This window comes from Solea solea, chromosome 3 (genome assembly GCF_958295425.1).
Source record: "Solea solea chromosome 3, fSolSol10.1, whole genome shotgun sequence".
Classification (NCBI taxonomy): domain Eukaryota; kingdom Metazoa; phylum Chordata; class Actinopteri; order Pleuronectiformes; family Soleidae; genus Solea; species Solea solea.
The window spans coordinates 28098653-28120098 of NC_081136.1; the positions used below are offsets into that span (position 1 = coordinate 28098653).

General features: G+C 43.4%; 1 protein-coding gene across 2 annotated transcripts in view; it reads left to right on the plus strand.

Moving 5' to 3' along the window:
• Positions 1–21446, plus strand: part of tafa5a (TAFA chemokine like family member 5a) — a 151202-nt gene that overhangs the window by 34385 nt on the left and 95371 nt on the right. Inside the window, exon 1 of one of the 2 annotated variants that reach the window (XM_058623507.1) lies at positions 18525–19235. The exons of the other annotated variant lie outside the window; for it this stretch is intronic. Coding sequence (XP_058479490.1) covers positions 19145–19235 — 91 coding nt within the window. The 5' untranslated portion in view covers positions 18525–19144. Of the gene's footprint in view, positions 1–18524; positions 19236–21446 lie in introns of those variants that run through there. 2 annotated transcript variants of the gene reach the window in all.

Here is a 21446-nt window from a genome sequence, read left to right on the forward strand (position 1 = left end):
TAGAAAGACAAATTCACTATATAAGCAGCGCCTTGTACTAGGGGACTGCACCGTATGTAGGTCCCAAAGATGAATCAGGGACCAGGCACTGAAACCTACATCTCTTCTCCCTCTTCTCCTCGAGCTTCTGCTGCAGGCGCAGACGGGTAAGGGTGATGAAGATGACAGGGTATAGTCGCAAAAACTGCTGAGGACACAAAAAAAAAATCCTTGCACTTTTTTCTTCTTTCTCTCCACTCCCTCCCTCCCTCCGCCATTAAACACATGTACATAGTCGTGTCTTGTAAGCAGGCCCCGTGACAGGCAGCAGATGTTTACCCCGGGGCTCAGTAAATCACAGGTTAGTTACTCTGATTATGGACCCTCGTCGATCCCGGAGAGAAATAGCTTGACAGGCTTTAAAGCGAGCCTGCTGCCATGAATTATACATGGCATTCGGTCAGTTATGGCTCTTCTGTGACCATCCAAGAAACTGTGAAGGTGTTTGCTTCAAGAAATAGCTTTTCTTGTTTTTTGGGAGTTTTGGCAGATATGTTTGTTTGCTTACTTTGGTCTCCACAGCTGCGACAGATGGTTGCAGAGAGACTTTGGTTTGAGGCTGGCTCTGGCAACATTCATAAGGATTATTATTGGAGTGATACGCCACAATGTAACAAAAGTTCACCTGCTAAGTTGTTTAACTTCCAACGTGCTTTAACTAGCAAGTTATGTCATTTTAAACTGAGCCAACTACTGTTTTTTGAATATTAGGTGTCCCCATTTGTAACTTAAAAACGAACAGACGTGAGTGAAATGACTTAAAAAACAGTGTTTGATGTCCATAAATTGTCACAAGTGATGTTATAGATTAGACAGATTGTGTAATTTTTTTCACAGCATCAACTTTTGATCTAAGGAAGGACGTAGGTTATGGCCCAAGGAAGAATTTGTTAAGGTTTTTGTGGTGATCATTATTCGGAAACAGAGGGGCCTTGGTGGAGGTTTGTGCTGACTTGAGTGCTTTCTCTGCTTTTTCTGATGATCTCTTCCCTATTTCTTCTTGAGAAATTAATGAAAATGTCAGAAACGCCCCAAATCACAATGTCAAAAAGAAGGTTCTTTGTCCACCTGCTTTGTTGGAGTCGCTCCAAAATTGGATGGATTTCCCTACATTTGTCATGCGCCAACCCTCCCCTTAATGCCATTATTCCGTTATAGAGTGCTCACAAATAAACAAACCGACAACAAGATAAATAAACACAATAGGTAACTGGACGACGTGTTTTTGAGTTGATCCTGTATTTTTCAAAATCTGCAGGTTCCGCGTTTCACATAAGACTCTTAAAGCAGCCGGCCTTTTCCCCCCCTGCCTCGCAATAAAAGCTTTCCAGTCTACTGTATATAAGCATGTAAGTGCGACAGCCAAGCAGGCAGTCAGGCATCATGTGGCCACTGTATCCAACAGCAGAGGATGCCAGGCACACTTCCGCTCGTCACATGAAAAGAGGCAGGATGGAAATGGTCGGGGTTTGGGGAGATGTGGGGGGACGGAGCAGGGGTGTGTGTATGTGTGTGTTTGTGACGGGGGGGGGGGGGGTGAGGGTCTGGTCAGGCTGCAGCAGGGAGGGTTGGATGGAGAATGGATGGATGGCTGAGCAGCACGGAGAGGCTGCCTGGCACCCAACCTCCCTGCACAGATGGAGCCTCCTCCTCCGTTTCCACCTTCATCTTCTTCTCCTTCTCCCAACGCTGACCAGAAATATGTGTGAAAGATGTATGTGATGGGCATTTTAAGGTGTATGGGCCTTTTTAAAGTCTTCTTCTGAATATTGGATTTTTAGCTCCGAGCAGCTCACTGTGTGTGTGTGTGTGTGTGTGGAAGATTGGCTTAGATATGGCAGGGGTGTTTGCACAGTACAGTGGGGCATAGCAGGTGAGGGGGGTGGTTGGAATGCAAAGGGCCTTCCAGAAGAGAACATTTCAGGCCTCAGCTGATTTGAATGCTTTTTTGCACTTACTGCGCGCAAATCGATCAATAAATTAGGCAAAGTGAAGGAGAGAGAGAGAGAGAAAGTGTGCATTTGTTGGCAGAAAATTGTCTGTGGATAAATATGTAAATGCTCAGTGCTTCCGAGTATCATTGCAATTGCCCTCTAAGCATTTTGGGCCTGTTTTAGATGCAAACACATGAGTGATCAGAGTCAGAGAGTCTTGCTTGATCGTGCTCTCCGCCGAGGAAGTTTTTTTTTTAATACCCCAAAAACTCTTTCTTCTCCTTCTCCTTTTCTTAATCAGTGCGCTGCTCTCACTTTCACTTAATCAGTCCCTCACTATTTCCCTCTTTTTAGTCCCTCTCTCGTTCCTTCTTTCATGTTTTTTTTGTGTTTTAGCCTACAGTGTACACATTAACAGTATATGTCGCTGTGTGTGTGTACAATATGTGGCACATTAAAGGAAACATTTGACTCCACGGTGATCAACCACTACGGGAAGAAGCAGGAGCAGACGCTTGTGCCCTTGGCGGCTACAAAGGTAGATGATTATCAGGGACTGGGATGATTCCATATGTTTCCATAAATACTGCATGTGTGTATGTGTAGGAGGGATGTGATGATGAATATGTTAGAGGCTGGCTTTGACTCGCGAAGGATGCTGCACCTCTCCGTCAGGGTGGAGACGCTGATCTATAAATTCTTGGATGTGATGACACACACACACATATATATATATATATATGTGTGTGTGTGTGTACACACAAACACGTTTGTGCTTCATTCATAGTGAGGGCCCTCAGAGACAGAATGCATTCCTGAGCCCTTTACCCTAACCTTAACCGTCACAACTAAGTGGCTAACCCTAACCTAAACCCAATTCTAACCCTTAAACCAGGTCTTAACCCACAAAAAGCCCTTTAACACCTAAGCCTTAAAATGTCCCTCTGGAATTTGAACCATAAAAGGCCCTGAAAATGTCCTGTAACTTAGTGTTTTTGCCCATTCCAGCATACCGTTCAATATATGGCAGTTACTTACAATTTACTGCATGTTAAAATAGTGTATTAACAATTTAAGTAATACAAAACCATTTTATTTTGAAAAAAACACTGTCGTCCCAGATTTTGTGTGTTAAATTTGAAATTTGAATAGTATGAAACGTGTAAAATAACATTTGTTTGAGTCTTTGTCTCAGTTTCCAACTCTCTCCCATCTGGTGACAAAGACGCTGATTTGCCGGCTTCCTGCAACAGCGTGAGAGAAATAACCGCAATAACCACACGTTGGCTTTGACGTGCAAAGTCTCCGCTTTCAGAAACCGCTGTCATTTTTCCGGAATTACAGAAATGCGTGGTGTGGTCTGCGATATGCTCGCTGTTAAACGGTTAAAGAAGCCAAAATGTCCTCACTTTGCCAAATGTCCTCACTCTGCATGGTTTATATGATTTTTGGTCCTCACAAAACGACGCATACAAGAACACACACACACATGGATAGAAGTTTACACAGCTATTCTTGCATTAAAACCTAACTGTAGCCTTATCCTTGACTCTTAACCCAAATCTCAAACTCAAATGACCTGGGGACCAGTGAGTGTCTAGTTTGGTCAGTAGGGGGCTGGTCACGTAAAAAGTTGAACTTTTTGAGAAAAATGTAAATAATATATTCATAATGATATTATAATGTGTGATAATATTTCATACAATTTGAAAATAAAATTATTTCTTTTAAAATGGAACAATACATGGGTCACAATATAAATGCATTTATGATGCAAAAGGAATCTTTTAATATAAATTACATACAGACAGAACTTGATATTAAAAGGCTGGCCACATGAAATTGACCACGAGTTTGAGATCTCTGCAACTGGTCTTGCAACTTTTATACACACAAACATCTGCAACATTCAAATAGTTGTCAAATGAGTTGATTAAGCCCATCAGTTCCATGCGGCATCCCTGCACTGCACACAGGAAGTGATTTGTGTTATGTCAAGACAGACAGAGGCGACAGCATTAAGCACTAATTAAGCAAACAAAAATGAGCACAAACACACACAGAGAGACAGAGATAGAGGTAGGAAGGACCACCCAGCGAAACTAATCTCATACCTACTTTTGCTGAGACTGTTTGTGTGAGATATTGGCAGAGAGGGTTTAAAGTCAAATCTCGCTGTTTGTCACCGGCTCGATCCCCCGGAAGTGACACGGTGCAGTGCGTCTCTTTTGTTTGAAACCAGCGCAGAGCACAACATGCATGTGGGTGTAATCTCATCTGCAGAGTTCAACATTTTCATTGGCATGCCAGAGTTTGTGAAGAGATTGTGAAATTGTCTGCGTGCTTGAAGCAAATGGCATCCATTCGCCATTCTTATTCTGTTTGCCCTTCGATTTAAGAGCCTCTCAAGCCTATGAGAACGGGTGAGAGCGTTGTTTGAGATCTGAGCATGTATAGATATATATATATAGATATAATATATATAGTGCAGGTTGTGCTGTACCCTGTGTGCAGTGAGAGAAAGATGGAGGCCTCATATTGTATCTCCATAGCTGGCAATAATGGGATTCCAGGCCATATTTTCATGCTGTAAAGAGACAAAGCCTGGTTGGAATCAGAACTGATCCCCTGTCTTTCTTGTGCTGTCAGAGGGAGTTTGAGCCCTGGAGAGGTCTCTGGTTGGTGCTCTGTCTTTACAGTGTTTGTCTTTATTCTCATGCAGTCTCACTCTTTTTACTGCATTTTTCCTCCTCGCTGTTTCTGCTTGACTCTTCTTTCTGTCTGTCATCGCTTTCATTCTTTGTTTCTCCTCTCTCTCTCAATCTCTCTCTCGGAACACGCTGTCACGCCATGTTAGTGTTCGTCAAACTTTCCGGGTTGACTTGTTCACGGAATTAAGGGAATGAGAATCTATTGATTGACCATATCCCCCCCCCCCCTCATTGCACTACCTTAAAAGCTGTAGTGTACGAGGGTTGAATGATTTTGCAAACATATCTAATTGGGATTGTTTTTGCTCGGATTCTCGATATCAGAGGGAATGGTCATTTGTACGTCATTATTCTCAATTTTTTATTCAGAAAGCATATTTCAAATGATTACTGTGTGATATTTGTGCTGATCTGTCAGAAAAGAAAGTTGTTCCCTTCAGGCTGCAGAATAAGATGTTTATAGGGCAAGACAATAATTAATCTAAAATGATGTCTTGAGACACATTTTTGGCTTTAACAAATATTGCGCCTCCTGCATGTAGCGATTTCAATAACATTTCAATGAATGTACTGTATATTGGGTGATATTAACTGAAGTGAAATTAGTTGTTGTTATTATTCTGCCTCTGTTTGGTGTTGGTACACACCAGCCATCCATTTTCTACTGCTTTATCCTCCACAGGAGGGTCCGGGGTGCTGTGCCAATCTCAGCTGACATAGGGTGATAGGCAGGGTACACCCTGGACAGTTCGCCAGTCCATCACAGGGACATATGTGGCCCTGTGATGGACTGGCGAACTGCGAGACACAACCATTCACTCTCACACCTACGGTCAATTTAGAGTGTCCAATTTACCTAATCCCCTTTGAACTGTGGAAGGAAGCCAGAGAACCCAGAGAAAACCCTTAACAAACCTTAACGGCAACATTATTTGCATGACTCATCCTGCTAAACCTCTCAGAAAACAGACATCAGACCTGATTGGGGTAAGCTTTTGTGTGTTTCACACAAAATTGTTATCCCGTCAAACTGCTGAATGGCCAGTTTTTTTTTTTCTTTGTTTTGTTTTTTTTGATCAGTTATATTCACCTCAAAAAACTTTCCGTGGGCGCTTGTTTGTGCTTTCAATCATAGTCCAACCTGTTTGCAGCCGTCTGGCATTGCTTGCACAACGCTGGTGTAGCCCCCCCCCCCCGGTCTGTGTTGACATACAACTTATCAGTATTTTTCTGGCCAATATAAGATCCAAGCGCCGTTATACTGACAAATACAGCTGATGGAGTGGAGGCTTATTCTGCATTGTGGGAACTGATTTTTACAATGGTTTGAATCTGACATTTGTTTATGTTTTTTAAAAGTAATGCTTGATAAATCCTTTTTACACGCATATAGATTCTTCTTCCTGCATAACAACCTGTGTATTTTCTGACCTGGGCGATGATGGCGTATGAGTGTAGCCATTGCCGTCGCAGGGACAAATAAGGCTGTATCATATTAAAGTGAATTACGTGGATGTGAGTGGGAAACAATGGAGGCATTAAGTGCGTGAAATTCATTTCAATTTCGAAAACACAACAGTAATGCTCACAGCTAAATTGGTTGTAACGTGTATGTGATTTGTGGTAAATGGGCCAAAACATGCAAAATCACCGCAGCCTATTAAATTTGTCTTAAAGCCGCACTAATGAATTCTTTCATGTTGCCGGTGGATCAAATGACTGTGCGTAATGTGAAAGGTCTCGCCTGTAGTGCAAACCCCGGGAGAATAGTATACCGGCTTCACGGCACATGGAGCATTTTTGCATTTTTCAGGTCTTTGTTTTCGGTTTCATGGTCCAGAGCTTTAGCAGCAACATATAATATTCCGGATGCAGCGGGCAGATGTTGTACTGCTCTAAGGCTCTGAAGCTTCATGCCCGGTACAAAACAGATATAGACGGACAAAGGTAGAAGCTGTATGTGGTGAAGCAGCAGCTACAGTGCAAGATATTTACCTCAAGTGACAAAATGAATTACTTGATTGATCGATTACTAGTCAATTACTAAATTATTAGTCAGTTACTGTACCGATACTGATATTGGTATCGGTACATGCTAAATTTTGTGATATCATCAAAAAAGTGGTATCATCCCTACTCTAAAGCCCCATTTCCTCCAAGTGGTACAGTATTTATGGCAGCCCGTATCCAAGTGGAAAGAGAACTTGGCTTGTAACTGGAGGGTCGCCGGTTCAAGTCCCCATCAGGTCAAAAGGGCTGGGGTACCCCTGAGCAAGGTACCCAACCCCCATTGCTCCCCGGGCGCTACTCAGTGCCCACTGCTCCTAATTCTAGGATGGGTCAAATGCAGAGAAATAATTTCTCTAAGGGGATGAATAAAGTATAAGATTTAGATCTTTGGCATCCCTCTGTTGGGGTACCAAGCACAGTGGTCTGTCTCCTACAGGACAGAGTTAGGAACACTGCAGTCCATTGGTTTGTCCATTGTTCTTTTCTCACGTTCTTCTTCTTCCTTGTGGGATTTATAGGGAAGCTACACTGTGTGGCGTTGGTTTCACACCAATTTCATAAAAAAATAGCATGAGTGGAGCTACATAATTTACATATCCAAACCATCCGGAGTTAGGGTGTATTGTGAACTAAACTGCATTGTACCACTTGGTGGAAACGAGGCTCAAATAGACTGCAAGTGTGAACATGAGTATGTATAGCAGTCTTATCTCATAGTGTTGGTCCTTCGATAGGGTGGTTGTTGCAGAGATCAGAGTCTGATACATATAGTTAGTAAGCCTTGAGATAGTGTATTAGGTCAACATGCTTGATGCCTTAGTGTGAAAACCAGACCTGGTGTTCAATCTAAACGGCCAAAACTTACGATAAGGCATCTTGACCTAATACGCTATCTCAAGTCTTACGAACTACATGTATCAGACCTGACACGCCGCTCGCCAGAATCTGCGATGATGCCTCACTGTTCAGATGTCACACACTGTCTCAGCTCTCCTCAGATCTGAGTTGTCTTCAATAAAATCTTAAAAAAAAATACTTAACTCCCCACCGACTCCAGACGTTCCACCATTGGTCGTCTCGCCTGATAATCAAAAATCTCTGCAACACTTTGTATCTAGGGAGGGAACCTTGAAAGGCACCTAGTTTGTGTCTTATCATAAGTTATGGCTGTTTATATTGAACAACAGGTCTGGTTATGAGAGTATGTGAGTAATTAAACTTAAAGTAATACTTCACCGTTTAGCATTTAGCTCTGTATTACTAGAATAGGGGAAGTATTTTTGAGAAAATTGTGCTTCCCAACCTCAGTTTCCTCTGAGTTGAGAAATATCTTCATTCTTTTCTTTGTTACGTGCCCACCAGTGACACTTGGTCCTGTTAGCATAACTGTTAGCAAAGATGGTGGACACTGTTTATATTCTGGGAATGAAGTCCCGTCCCCCTACGAGTCAGGGATGTCCTGCTCCGACATTCCACACTAAAAAATAAGTAATTAATGTATGTATGATTTGTGATGATATTGCATCGGATCGATATTGGTATCGGCCAATACTCAAGGCTGCAATATTGGTATCGTATCGGAAGTGAAAAAGTTGTATCGGGACATCCCTACTACGAGTGGGTCTAAAAGGTGCGGAATTAGCGTTGCAGTTTCAAGCCTCAGACCAAGTGTCACTGGTGGGCACGTAACAAAAAAGAATGAAGATATCTTGACTCAGGGGAAACTGAGGTTAGGAAGCACAATTTTTCAAAAATACTACCTATATTCTAGTAATACAAAACTAAATGCAAATGAACGGTGACGTATTCCTTTAAAGATGGCTGAAGATTGGAATTTTCTCTCACAGTAGTGACCTAAAATAGTACAAATAACATGAAGTTGCGGTGTTGTGATTATCAGATATGTCGGTTTAATGTTGAGATATCAGTTAGTGCGTTAGTAACGCTCCCTGTGACTGCTTAACTGAAGGCCATGTGTCTCTGGTGAAGAACTGCATGGATCCAGCAAAGTGTGTCCATCAGCAGCCTGTGGTGACAGACTCTATGTGTGTGTGTGTGTGTGTGTGACTCTCGTCGGCTGAAGCGTTGGCGCAAAAATGGTGAATCATTTTGCCCTTCGTGTCACTCAGTGCACTATATTTCCTGTGTCCCTTATGCTCTGAAAGACAAAAATTAGTTTGCTCATGTCTGAACCCACGCCGCCGCCACCATCACATTTCTGTTTTCCTCTATGACTCTCTCATATTCCATTCTGCCACTTTCTTCTTTCTCTACATGCCCTCATTTAATAATCACATTTCTTTTTTTCTCCCTCCCAGATGAATGCAGGCATGACAGGGTGACTCAAGGTTATAGCAATCTAAAAAGGGAGCTTTTTTTTTTTTTTTTTTTTTTACCCCCCTCTCTTATTCTTCTTTCTATCTTGTGCCAGACAACGTTGCTATCGAATATTGTCATCATCTGCTCGACTCTCACAATTGAATTCTGTTTTTGCCACGGAGGCCACAGCCTCCGCTGCTTAAGAGCTATTGCTGCTTTTCAATTTCCACCGTATTGCTTTTCATCCTGTGGCAGGTACACTACGCGGTGCATTATTTATTTCCAAAAGGGCTTAAAGGGCACAAAGAAATATCTACAAAGCATGCTGTAAGTGGCTCGTTTGCTCCGTTTCTAATTCTGAGTCTGTCAAAGTGTCGTATAACAAAGTGTAATTACGCCCACGTAAACCGTGATTAATGTATCTGCACTCGAACGCAGTTGTATATGATGTTTTTAATTATGAAATAAACATGCAAGGAAAATCCCAACTCTGTAAGATGCGGAACAGAAATTGGTTTGTAAAGGAGCAGTTCTCTTCTCAATGGTGCTACCAAATGCTCTGTAACGTTGTTACCAGTAAAGCCGCTGTGTTTACATTCAAGTCTCCTTGAGCGCAACACACACACAACACTGTCACGTGTTTGCATGAAGCACTGAGCTGAAGTATTTCACACACTGTGTTGTGTAATGTCCTATTTTTATTGCGGATTAATCATTGCAAAGGGACATGGTATCACCTGTTTTCCTGTTTTCTCTGCACCTCCTTTCCATTTCTCTCACCCTTACATTCCTCCACCTGCTGTGTGGCGCACTGTGTTCGTTCGCTCCACTCTTCCCTGTCAGTGTCTGTAATCTGCGCCCAAAAATGTGCCCGGAATGCGAGATTTTTACTCACATTTCAGCGAAAGTGAGGACGTTGGCAGAAAATTAAGACCCAAGTCAATTAACGCCCTTTCAGCCGATTCAGAATGGAGTAGACACTGTGGCTCGTTGCATGTTGATAGGATATTGATTTTCAATTACTCCTTAACGGATTGAATATGACACCGTCATTATAACGTAGATCAGAATTTAAATGAAGTCAGCGTTTTTTTTCCCCCTGAATTGCTTGTTGTCAAATGTGAACTGTGAGTGTTGACACTAATATAAGATGATTTTTTCTGGACTCCAATCAAGGCAGTTTTTCAGTAATGTTTTTTTTTTCGAGAGCAAATGAGTGAGTAATATTGTGTGTATTCATTGTAATTAGACACAAAACATGTCATTTCTTAATTTGTCGAGTAATGCCGTGATTTCAGAACAATGCTCTAAGGCAGGGGTGTCAAACTAATTTTTGTTCAGGGGCTACATACAGCACAATTTGATCTCAAGTGGGCCGGACCAGTAAAATAGCATAATGAAACCAGCATAATAACCTATGAACAACAAGAACTCCTTTGTTTTTTCTCCTTTTGTCTTACATTTAATGAAGGATATTTTTACAAAACATATAATTTCATGAGAAATATTAGTGCAATTTCAACAATATCATGCCTAAATTTGCTATTTACACAGCACACTGGATCTATAAAGGCACAAACATTTAGTCACAGGTATCTAGAAGTGAAAAATATTGCGTTTAGATTGTAATCGTAGTGTGAAATTTTAACAAATTCATCCTGTGGGCCGGATTGGACCCTCTGGCGGGTATGGCCGTATGTTTGACACCCCTGCTCTAAGGCCTGTTTATGATCTTTACAAGAAAACAATATTTACAAACTCATGGCAAAAGTCTTGGAGGCATGTTCTTTCATTTATCTTAACCTTGTTGTTCTTTTTTTATCATATTTAAACATTTCGTGTCCTCTGGGTGCTATTTCCAATAACTGTCCCAGGAGACGTAGGAGATACTTGGGTAGTTAAGCTCGTGTTTGCTGTTTTTTTTTAAATATGTATATGTCCGTGCTACTGGTGTTTGTTTGTTTTGTGTCCACCGGGGACGGGCGGATAAACGTGGAGGAAGAGGAAGCGGCCCAGCATAAGCTAACTTCATATTCATTTTTGCCACATTTTGCAAAGACATCACACTGAGTGGATGAAACATTCAATGTGGTTTATCTACCTTCATTTTAAGTGGCCCAAAATGCCTGATTCTGGTTGGTTCTAACCCCTTAATACTGTCAGTCACTGGTTTGTTGGCACAAGTGAGGGCAAGTTGAGGACCAATAGATGGACGGGGGGTTGGAACAAGGGCCTTTCTGCATAGAGTGTGCATCATGTTCTCCATTAGGAAGCAACATTAGGCAAATTTGACACTTTCATTTGACCGTAGGCCCTGTGATGGACTGACAACCTGTCCAGGGTTTACACCGCCTGTCGCCCTATGTCAGCTGGGATTGGCACCACGACCCTCACGTGGAGGATCAAGTGGTAGGAGATGGATGGATAAAGATCATGAATATGTAGAGGCGGCTCCTGCATGTGTGCGCGCATGTTTGTGCTTGTTTGTTTTTGCTCCGTCTACAGGAAATAGAAGAAGCTTAGTGGAAACCTCAAGAGGATGAGTCTGTTGGTAGTGTTTGCCGGCTCAGTATATTGCCTATAATAAGACTTGATTAAATGTGTGTGTGTGTGTGTGTGCAGAGTTAATAATAACTAATACAATAACTTTGTAGCGTTAGTCGCTGTGTGGCTCTGCTTTCAATTAGAATGAACAGGATGTATGGACATTTAAAATGTTTAAATTAAGGGAACAAATGGGTTTTATGTGGGCCGTATAAAAGATTCAGTGTTTGTTTTCAACAGAGGAATTTCCCCGTGTTTTTACACACAGTTCTTGGATATTTTGTCGTTCCGAAAGCTGTCAGTGCGATGAAATCCCAAAATGATTGATGTATTTCTGTATCTCTCATCACAGAAAGTAAAACCACACAGAAACCTCCACACACACACACTCTGTGTGCACCTAGAAACATTTTTCAAATTAGCCCCAAGATGTTGTCATAATTGTCTTCTGTTTTAGGCTAATAATAAGCTGTATTGATAGAAATAAATGGGCTCTAAATGACACAGGTAGGTTCGTCATAGCTCATAGATTTCCGTCTTTCCTCCGGTCATTTTCTTTAGTATAACGTGTGACATCAGATAGAGTCGGTAAAAACACACAAAACTTTATGGCGTGGAAAATAAACTCATGTCCCGGCTAATAAAAGAGTTCCCAAAATAAATACAGAGACGTGAAATTGACAGATGTCTCAGGTGATGTGTGTCTGATGGATTGTTTGCCGGCGGATACTTTTATTTCTTCCCTGTGGGTGTCAGGTGATTGACTCGGAGCAAAGAGGAAGCCAAAGCCCGCGCTGACATGGACAAACTCAGCCGGAGAAAGTCATGATTAAAAAGAAAGTCTTAGCAAAGTAGTACTTTGTGTTTACTGTGATGGATCATTTCACGATATTTACTGTGATGGGGAGCTCAACGTCTCTACTGGGGTTGTGTTTGTGGCTCAGCAGCGACGGCAATAATGTTTCTTGACTAAGATGGATCCATGATGCTCCTAGGTGTAGTGGCTTTTATGCAGATATGTACAGGAGAAGGGAATCTCATTTCTGTCAGGGCAATCCATCTTAGCCACAGGAGTGAACCATTGTGCAGCAGTTTACTTGGACAGCTACATCAAACTCAATGGAATGTTTCCTTTTCATTCTTTTTCCCTCCACCATGTTTTTCTTTCATATTTTACATTCACAAGTCAGAACTCTCAGAAGTCTTCATCCTGTTTCCTAATGTTGGAAAAGATGTGTCGATATCAGATTGGAGTTACCCTGTGGTTAGTTGACCATTATTGCACCTATTTGATATTTTCATGTCATTAAATAAATAAGGAGCACCGGCCGGTATTTCCGCGGCTAGGCTAAGATCAAAATTGAACGTAATAAGAGGATATCAAAATACATTAGTGTTACGTTAATGACATTGCTCCCAGTGATGAACATGTGAAGACACATTTGACAAGCTAGTTTAACAAAGCAGAGCATTTAACCTCTATAGTGTTTTGCCTCAGGACATGGTGGAGACCAAAAATAGAGCTAAAAGACAGCTGTCAAGGTGTCTGTTGAAAGAATAAGTATCAAAGTAGAAGAAGTCATAGTTTGTTTGTGTTGATTTAACGCCACAACTTTAAGCATGAATTCAGCCTGATCTGATAGCAAAGCATCAGCCCTGAGAATCGATTGTAGTTCGTCACAGTCAATGACAATCAAGAACTTACTTTTTGGTGACGCTACGTTTCTTTTGGATACTTTAGATAATGTGATGATGAAAAACAACAAATAGTCACAAAGTTAATAAAGTGAACCTATTAGTCCTGTAGAAACAGAGCCACCATGCCATCACTTCGCAGCCCTTTTTGGGCTTTCAGTTGTCGCCACCATTCAAACGCAGCACCGATGTTCACTCTGCTCTTGGAGCTGCTCTTTTTTTGGCAGTAGCTTTCCCAAAAAACGTCTTTCTAAATGTTGGAGATAAACACGTTTTCAGGGTGATCTACAGTTTGTCTACATTGTTCCGTTTGATTCCGGTGTCGCGCTCGTGGCTCTTCCTGTGACGACACTCTCCACCAATCGGTGGCCGGCAGTCTGTCGACATTACATTTTACTGTTGGCTCAGCTCGCTTGGAACCTCGCCAGAGCAGGTACTAAAAAAAGCACTAGGTACAAGGTACTATCCCTAATCGAAAAGCAAAAAACAAACAAACAAGTAGCCATGCTAGAACTGTGCAGTGGAAAAGTGCCAACAGTGACTCCATAGATAGGTAATCAGCCCACAGAGGCTAAATACCTGGAGCTTCCCACTTATTTGTAACTGAATAAGCCTCTTGGATGAGCTGAAAATTCCTCCAACAAAACAAGTCCATTTGCCTCAGGTTCTCTGAGGTAATGATGACCTTGATGACCAAGAACCTTCACAGACATGATAGGTTTAACTTAACGTCATAAACTTTATCCCAGCAACCGACTTCCGCGGTTCCTTAAAACTTGGATTTCTTCGTGGTCTAATTTATGGATTTCGAGCAATTCATTCCATTATCTGTCTTTTAGGTTTTTTAAGGACATTATTTACAGTCAACCTTGTCTTCGCGGCACAACGGCGGCCATTGTTTTCTCAACCGACAGTAGCGGTGTGTTCATCTGTCCAAATAATAATGGCTCCGCCTGTCAGAAGACAAAGTGGGTCACAAGGGAAGCCACATTGGTGGCTGACACCTCAACTTTTATCTCTGATTAAACTGTAAGAATCTCAGTGTTGGACACCCTACTGGACATAGGCCATATGTCCCGGCTTTTCCCTCTGATTAAGCCCTTCTTCAGATTTATTGACCATGGGAAATAATGGGAAACACAGCGAATGTAGAAGTTTTAGCCCATTACTCATGGCTTTTATTGGCATGGGCTCTGTCTGGCGCACAGCCAGTGACCTGCACAGAGGACAAAGCAAGTAACGCCTCTCCTGGCTTCTGGCAAGGAAAAGGATAGCGGTGAGTGGGTGGCATTTCAGAGGATGAGATGGTGCGAAAGGAGACGTGGCAGCAGCAGCAGTGTAGGTGGGTGGTGTGAGGATAGAGTGAAGGGAAATATTTTAATAATAAATAAAAAAAAAGAGGACATAAAAGACGAGCACAGAAAAAAACAGCATTCCTCAGTCTTCGAAAAAAACTTTTGTCAAAACATTTTCGTTGTGTGGTTGTAACACAAAAGAGAGGTTGGAAGCCAAATTAAAGAAAACATCTTTGAGAGGTTTATAATGGAGTCTCGACAGAATTGAACAAACGGAGCCCTTTCACTCTGTGAAAGTGGACTTATTTTGACAATGCACATGTCATCATGCTGCTGATCGTGATGCGCAGTAACGTCAACCTCTGTCCTGTCCATAAGTATTCTTCCTCAGCCCTTTGGTGACAATAAAAAGAAGTATTGATTCATTTGTCAAAAGGAAAAAAAAAACACATCCTTGTTACTCTTCTGTGCCACAACAGTCCCAACATTAAAAACAAGGAATCAGCAGGTGGAAAAAACAACACTCTTTATTTTTTCTCTTACAGTTCAAGTGACTGAAATATTGCAAAGAAACACGACATATTGTACAGCTTGTGCTGCCCCATGATGATACATTTGCAAGGAAAACACATTTTTGCCAACACAGCAACAGTATGAGGCATTCATTGCACAGTGATGAACATATTTTTACATTTGGGGTTACACTGTTAAAAGCTGCTCCTTCTTCTTCTTCTTGGTCTACATGAACACAAACAGGCAACGTTGTTTGTATGTAGGGAAGAGGTGGCTCATCAGTAGGGGGCGCTAAGGCGCCACCCCACCTTTCCCACACGGAGTGACCTTCAGACAGAATAGGCAACATACTGTGTGTTTGGTGCTATTGATCCATGCATCCATTACCGCCTTTCAGCATAATCTAAATATTAATGTCAATTTCTTTTTTCTCTCGTTATCCTACTTCGACACAGCTTTAACATTCTTCTCACTGTAACTATTAATATGTGACATAGAGCAACATATGGAGTCGCTCACGTACACACTCTTCTGTTGTTTGGTTGCAGATTGAGGTTGTTGTTTTTTTTTCCACACCTTTATGACTCAGGACATCTGCCTGTTTTGAACCAAAAGTCAAGATGTGGGTCATAAAAATCAAATCAGTGAACTGAGAAATACTAAAAAGGCTCTATAAAGCTGAGAGGAACTAGCAGGTCTGGTGATGATGGTTTCAGCCTCTTTCACATTATAGTAATTTAATCAGATGAAATTGCAAAAATATCACAAATAAACACAGGGGGGACGTGAATTGCTCCACGCAAATTCTGCGACTAGAAATTCATGTTCATCTGCTTTTTTTGGCTTTATATTTGCTCATTGTGATACTTAAACTGTAAAAGCAGAGGGATATTCAAGGTACAGTGGGAGGCGGCATGAGTCCAGCAGCATTCATCCCTTTTCCTGCAATCTGCACTTGAGTTTATATCTGTGTACTAATGGCTGCACTGCTTTCAGAGGTTGTTCTGTGCCGAGTGGAGCTCGAGGCATCTGACCTAAGAGTGGAGCCAATTTTGATCCAAAAAGCATAAACTGAATATGAAAATGGACGTAGCCTCTCCACTTCCAAAACAAACTCCCGTTTTGAAGCCCTGAGATTTGCGATTCGACTCGTGCCATGACAGTTTTTGCAACCCTAAATTTCACAGGCGTCACTTGCACGTTACATGGAACACCGCTGTCTCTTCCTTGTGGTTTAGGTGCTGTGAGTGTGTGTAGTGAGGACACAATGCACGACAATGGCGTCTTTGTGAATAGGAATAATTGTAAGTGGCTCCTCCTGCGTTCACTTGGAATGGTGTCATAGTCGCATAACCGTTTCCTAATTATGCTCTACGCGTGCTGCCCACGGTCGTATTTAGCTTGTCGTATTGAGTGGTATAGGCACATGCAGCAGATGATGATGTCAGACGAGCACACACACACACACACCTACACCTACACCGTCACAAGCACACATGCAGTCATCCCACCGTAAATCCTTGTAGAGGTCAAGTCTTTAATTGCTTTCTGTGCCGTAGATGGATGGATCACACAAGCATTGGAGAGGAGGACAGGTGGTGTCAGTTTAGAGAAAAGGTCTCTCTCTCTCTCTCTCTCTTACACACACACACACTTGTACGAGCATTCTTAGTGAGGACACTCAAAGACATAATGCATTCCGGTGTCAGCTGGTTTCCGCGAGTCGCCAGGTCGAGGCTCGGATGACTCTCCTTGGCGACTACTTCTTCTGTTGTCGAAATGGTATTGTGCTTGGTGGGCGGGGCTTACAGTAATACTACCACCTATCGGCAGGTTGGAAGTTGTCCAGGCGCACCCAACGCACCCTTTGCGCGCGGTTGGGTATAGTGTACCAGGGCCTTAACAGCCCTGAAAAATGAACGCTAGTGCTTCTTTGTGTTCTTTTTTTGTGGCGTGGACCAGAAACCAGAAGTTCCATAGGCGATGTCGACCTGCTCAGGCTTTGACAGAGGTGACATTCACTCTGTTGTAGGTTGATCTACGAGACTGAATGCCTACACAAAGATTTGTACAAGCACACACACACATGGTGACATGCAAAAGAAGATTTATTGCAGACACACAAGCGGGGACACACACACACACACACAGTCTGGCATGCACGCCAGCCAGTAAAGACTGTTATCAGCTAATTAGGGCCAGTCGCTGCAGGGGCCAACCTTATTGACACTGCAATGACAGTTCTCTGGTTTGAGTGGCACCATCAGTCGTCCAGCCATATCATTCTGATTCAATTATAAAAGCACAGACGCAGGAATAAAAAGCACAAGTACCCCAAGGAGGAAATGCTGGGCTTTCAGATGCTGCCATCACTTGGGCAGACCATATGGGTTATTGTGTGCAAACTGACCGACCGCTTCCAAACGACTGATGACGGACGAATTAAGTGGACAATTCCGCGTCACGCGAGAGCTAAGCAGCATGCAAATACACATAAAGCGGGAACAATGGCTGTGTTGGCACTCAGGGAAAAAAAGCAGGGTGGAAGGGATTACACAGACTATTGTTTTGCCATTCAGTGTTGGTCCTACTCCAGCCGGATTGTTTTCACTCACTGGATCCAGACATCCGTTAAAAGATCACACAGGACTGGGCTTCATGTGTAATCACTTCCATGATTGCTGAGCCTCGGGCTGGGCTCTACCCAAAGCCTTCTCCCAATAACTGGGAGGCTTGGCCAATGTGCAGGGTTTCATTTGTTGTTTTGTTTTTTTTAGGGACAATTCACCAAAAATATCTGCATTTTCTTTCCATAAAAAGACTAAAATAGCATTAATGGTGAACAGACACATTTGCCTTTATTCCGTTTGCCATCTGATGATCACTCGCAGCCCACAGATTGCTCACTTTTTGCTTATCAGTGTGAACATCCTGTTATAGCGGCTCTATCTCAGGCGTTGGAGCTGGAGGAGATTATTTGGGGGAGTTGTGACGTAACCTGGAAAAGGGGGGGTTAGTCGATTTGGTTTGAGGAACACACACACACACACACACACACAGTGAGACCGAGAGAGATGTGCTGACATGCATCTCTTGGATCTTTAGCTCATGATTGGAGACCAAAACCGGACAAAATAAAGAACCTGCAACATCCACGTCATTGCGATGTTTTATTTGCCTTTAGAGAGAAGACTTTGTCTAGACTAAGGATTTGTGGGACAATATGTTGTTGTTTTTTTCCCCCGAAATGTGTCCAAGATGTGCGGGGCGCATGGAGATGCATAGTTTATGAAACTGGCTGTTGACGTGCGTAAATGGCGAGAGTTGCTTTGGATTGATTTTCGAGAGAGAGAGAGAGAGAGAGAGAGAGTGAGTGACGAACTGGGAGAGCGAGGGAGAGACGGCGAGTGTGTGTGCGCCACGGAGAGAGAGAGAGAGAGAGAGAGAGAGAGAGAGAGAGAGAGGGAGGGAGGGAAACGAGAACTGCGAGGAGTCCTGGCTGGCAGTGTTTGCCTCTGCCTCTCCAGCAATGGGAGAGATGTGCGTAACGTGCAGCGGGCAGCGGTGATCGTCGTCTGCGCGCCGCATCGCTGTGGACCCCGTGCGCACTTGCAGACGGAGCAGCGCCGACACTGAGGGGGCTCAGCGCAGCGCGTTCCACCCGAACCACACAGCGAGTCAGGCGACGACAGACTCTTGACAGAAGAGAGCGAAGAAGAAAACCCCCCAAAACAAAACAGTGGAAGAGTGGAAGGAGAAGTGGTGGCGAGGAAGGATGTCAGCCCTTCAGTCTGTGATCGGGGGTTAATCGCCGCTGCGTTTGGAGTCACTCTGACGCACCGGCGGCGAAGAAAGCGCGCATATTTTCCCTGTTGTTTCACGGATCCTATTGCGCTCATTATCACTCCTAAAACGGACTATCAAGTGAGGATTTTTCTTTTGCATGGAGAGGATGAATGATTAATTTAGTGTCTGAGAGCTGAGGTGGAGCGTCTCTCTCTCTCGCTCTCTCTCTCTCCCTCCCCCCCCCCTCCCCCCGGCTGCAAGGCTCCCACGGTCCGCCACAGACCCTTCCTACGCCAGGATGCAGATGCTCAGAGTTGCGTGGGCACTGACCGGAGCAGCGATCTGCTGCTTTCTCATTCTCCTCATTCACTCCCGCCTGTTCAAAGAAGGTAATCACTTACAACTCCACCGATTCACGTTGTCGTCTCAATGCGCCACCACGTTTCTGTGACTCTAATGAAGTTTTCTGCTGCAATAATCCCAATGCGGAGTGTGTGCCCAGTCTCTCCGGCTCAGTCGCATTTCAATATCGACCCCCCCCCCCACCTCTATTGTTGCTAGATCTTACATAAATCATCCATAATGAAGATGTATTTGCACGAAGCTTGTCTTATACTCCTCTCTCTCTCTCTGTGTGTGTGTGTGTGTGTGTGTTCTTCACCTTTTCTTTCCCTAATCAACAAGTCATCTCGCCGAGGATAATCGATTGGCCGATTTTGTATCATGGAATGCATGAATTCAAGCTGTGTGCAGTGTGAGAGTGAATCAAACCGTCGGCTCACTGTTTGCATAGAACACTGATCTGTTGTAAACGTTTTCAATAGATGGCACTAGAGTCTAGCTTTAGGGTAACACTGAGGTCAAGCGGCTCTAATGTCTCCCCGTTTACCTTCTATTGTGTTTTCTGCCCCTTTTCTCTTCAAGCCGATTTAATACCAATCCACCCCCCATCATTACACACCTCCCAGAGAGCCTCGCTGATTTAATACTCTGTCCACAACTGTTAAGATTATCATGCTGTATGATGGTGCACAGCCTGTGGACATGGCTGCTCTCCCTCCCTCCCTCTCTCTCTCTCTCTGTGTGTGTGTGTGTGTAAAGGTGTTCATTCATGTGGCCTCATGATTCTGTCTATCATCACCACTGCTTAAAATTCCACATCACAAATACGAACCTGTACCTGTCTATGGAGGGGAGATCTCCTCATGTTGTAACTGAAGGATGTACGGCACTGACTGAACCTGGTGCATACAACCAGCAGTTAATACCCCCTTTAATACATGTATGCCCTGCAGCCAACATACTTGTGGAATGGTTGTGGGTTTTCCTTTTGTGTTCATTTTAACGAAAGTGTGGCTTTGGGATGGCCTCCCTCCTGTCTCCAGCCCTGGGCAAATATTCAGGTCAAGTGGCCAAACTCTTTCCGCACCGTGCTGAGTCCATGGCCACGTTGCTTTGTGTTAGGAGAATGTCCAGCAGAGGAGGAAGAGAGAATGAAAAAAAAGTCTGTCAGCCAAAATGGCAGACAAAGGGGAGTTCAGGGTTTTATTTACTGGCACATGTCCTGAGTTTTTAATTTACCGCGGCGTGCTAGCCTCTTCCAGAGAGGTCAAAAAGAGGATTGTGTGTCCACCCGACGGCACACAACAAATGCTGCTTATGGCTATGTTAATGCGAGCCGCTCTCATTAGATTTGGGCTGTCAGCAAAGTGCCGGCTTGTTGACTGGCAAGGCAATATTTTTGACCTTCACAGCCGTGTTGATCGTCTGTATCATGTTGTGCTTTTACACCGAGGTTTTTTTTTTTTCCCCTAAGCCTGCATTTTCTATGCTCTCAGACTTGACACCCTATAGCCTTCAACTTTCGGGGAAAAACCTGCCCGCTGTTTCGCTTAGTGGCCAGATGAAGCCGTTTCAACTTCAATGTGGTTTCCAAGGTGCCTATTTAAATTAAGCCGAGGGGGCTGCGGAGAGACCGGCACCCAAAGGAGGGGTGGGAAAGTGCCCACGTTAGGCCGCGAGAATGACCAAGGTCAAAGCCAGCTGTAGGGGCTAACAGCACAAAGTGATGAACTGAACTCTTTTGGGGGGGCGAGGATAATGAAAGGCAGACACGAGGGGCCTAAAAAGAGCAGACCTTCTTTAACCCATTTAATCTAACCGCACATATTCCACTCACTCCGGTGTAAGTTAGTGTTAGTGGGGAGAAAGGCAAGAAAATACTCTGATTATTCACCTCTCCACATATTTACCTCCAAGTACGTGGTGTGAAGTCTTAGCCTGTTAGCACAAATACTTAAATTATCATCATATTGGTTGAAGCGAATTTGCCAGACGCTGCTTGTTGGCCGTATACGCAAGTTGTACGCCACGTTGCATCAGACGTCCTTGCATAATATGACACGGGATCACATGCACTGAGAAATGAGAATGCGGCGCGGGGGGGTTTGGGGTAATGGAAACATATTAAAACATAATGCATAAGGAATGTGGATGAATTTTGCACCATAAATTTCCCGCACTGTCCACTTCAATAATTCAGGCAATGGAGCGAATCCCATTTTGCTCTTCGTTGGCCGAGAGATTTGTCACAGGGAGGC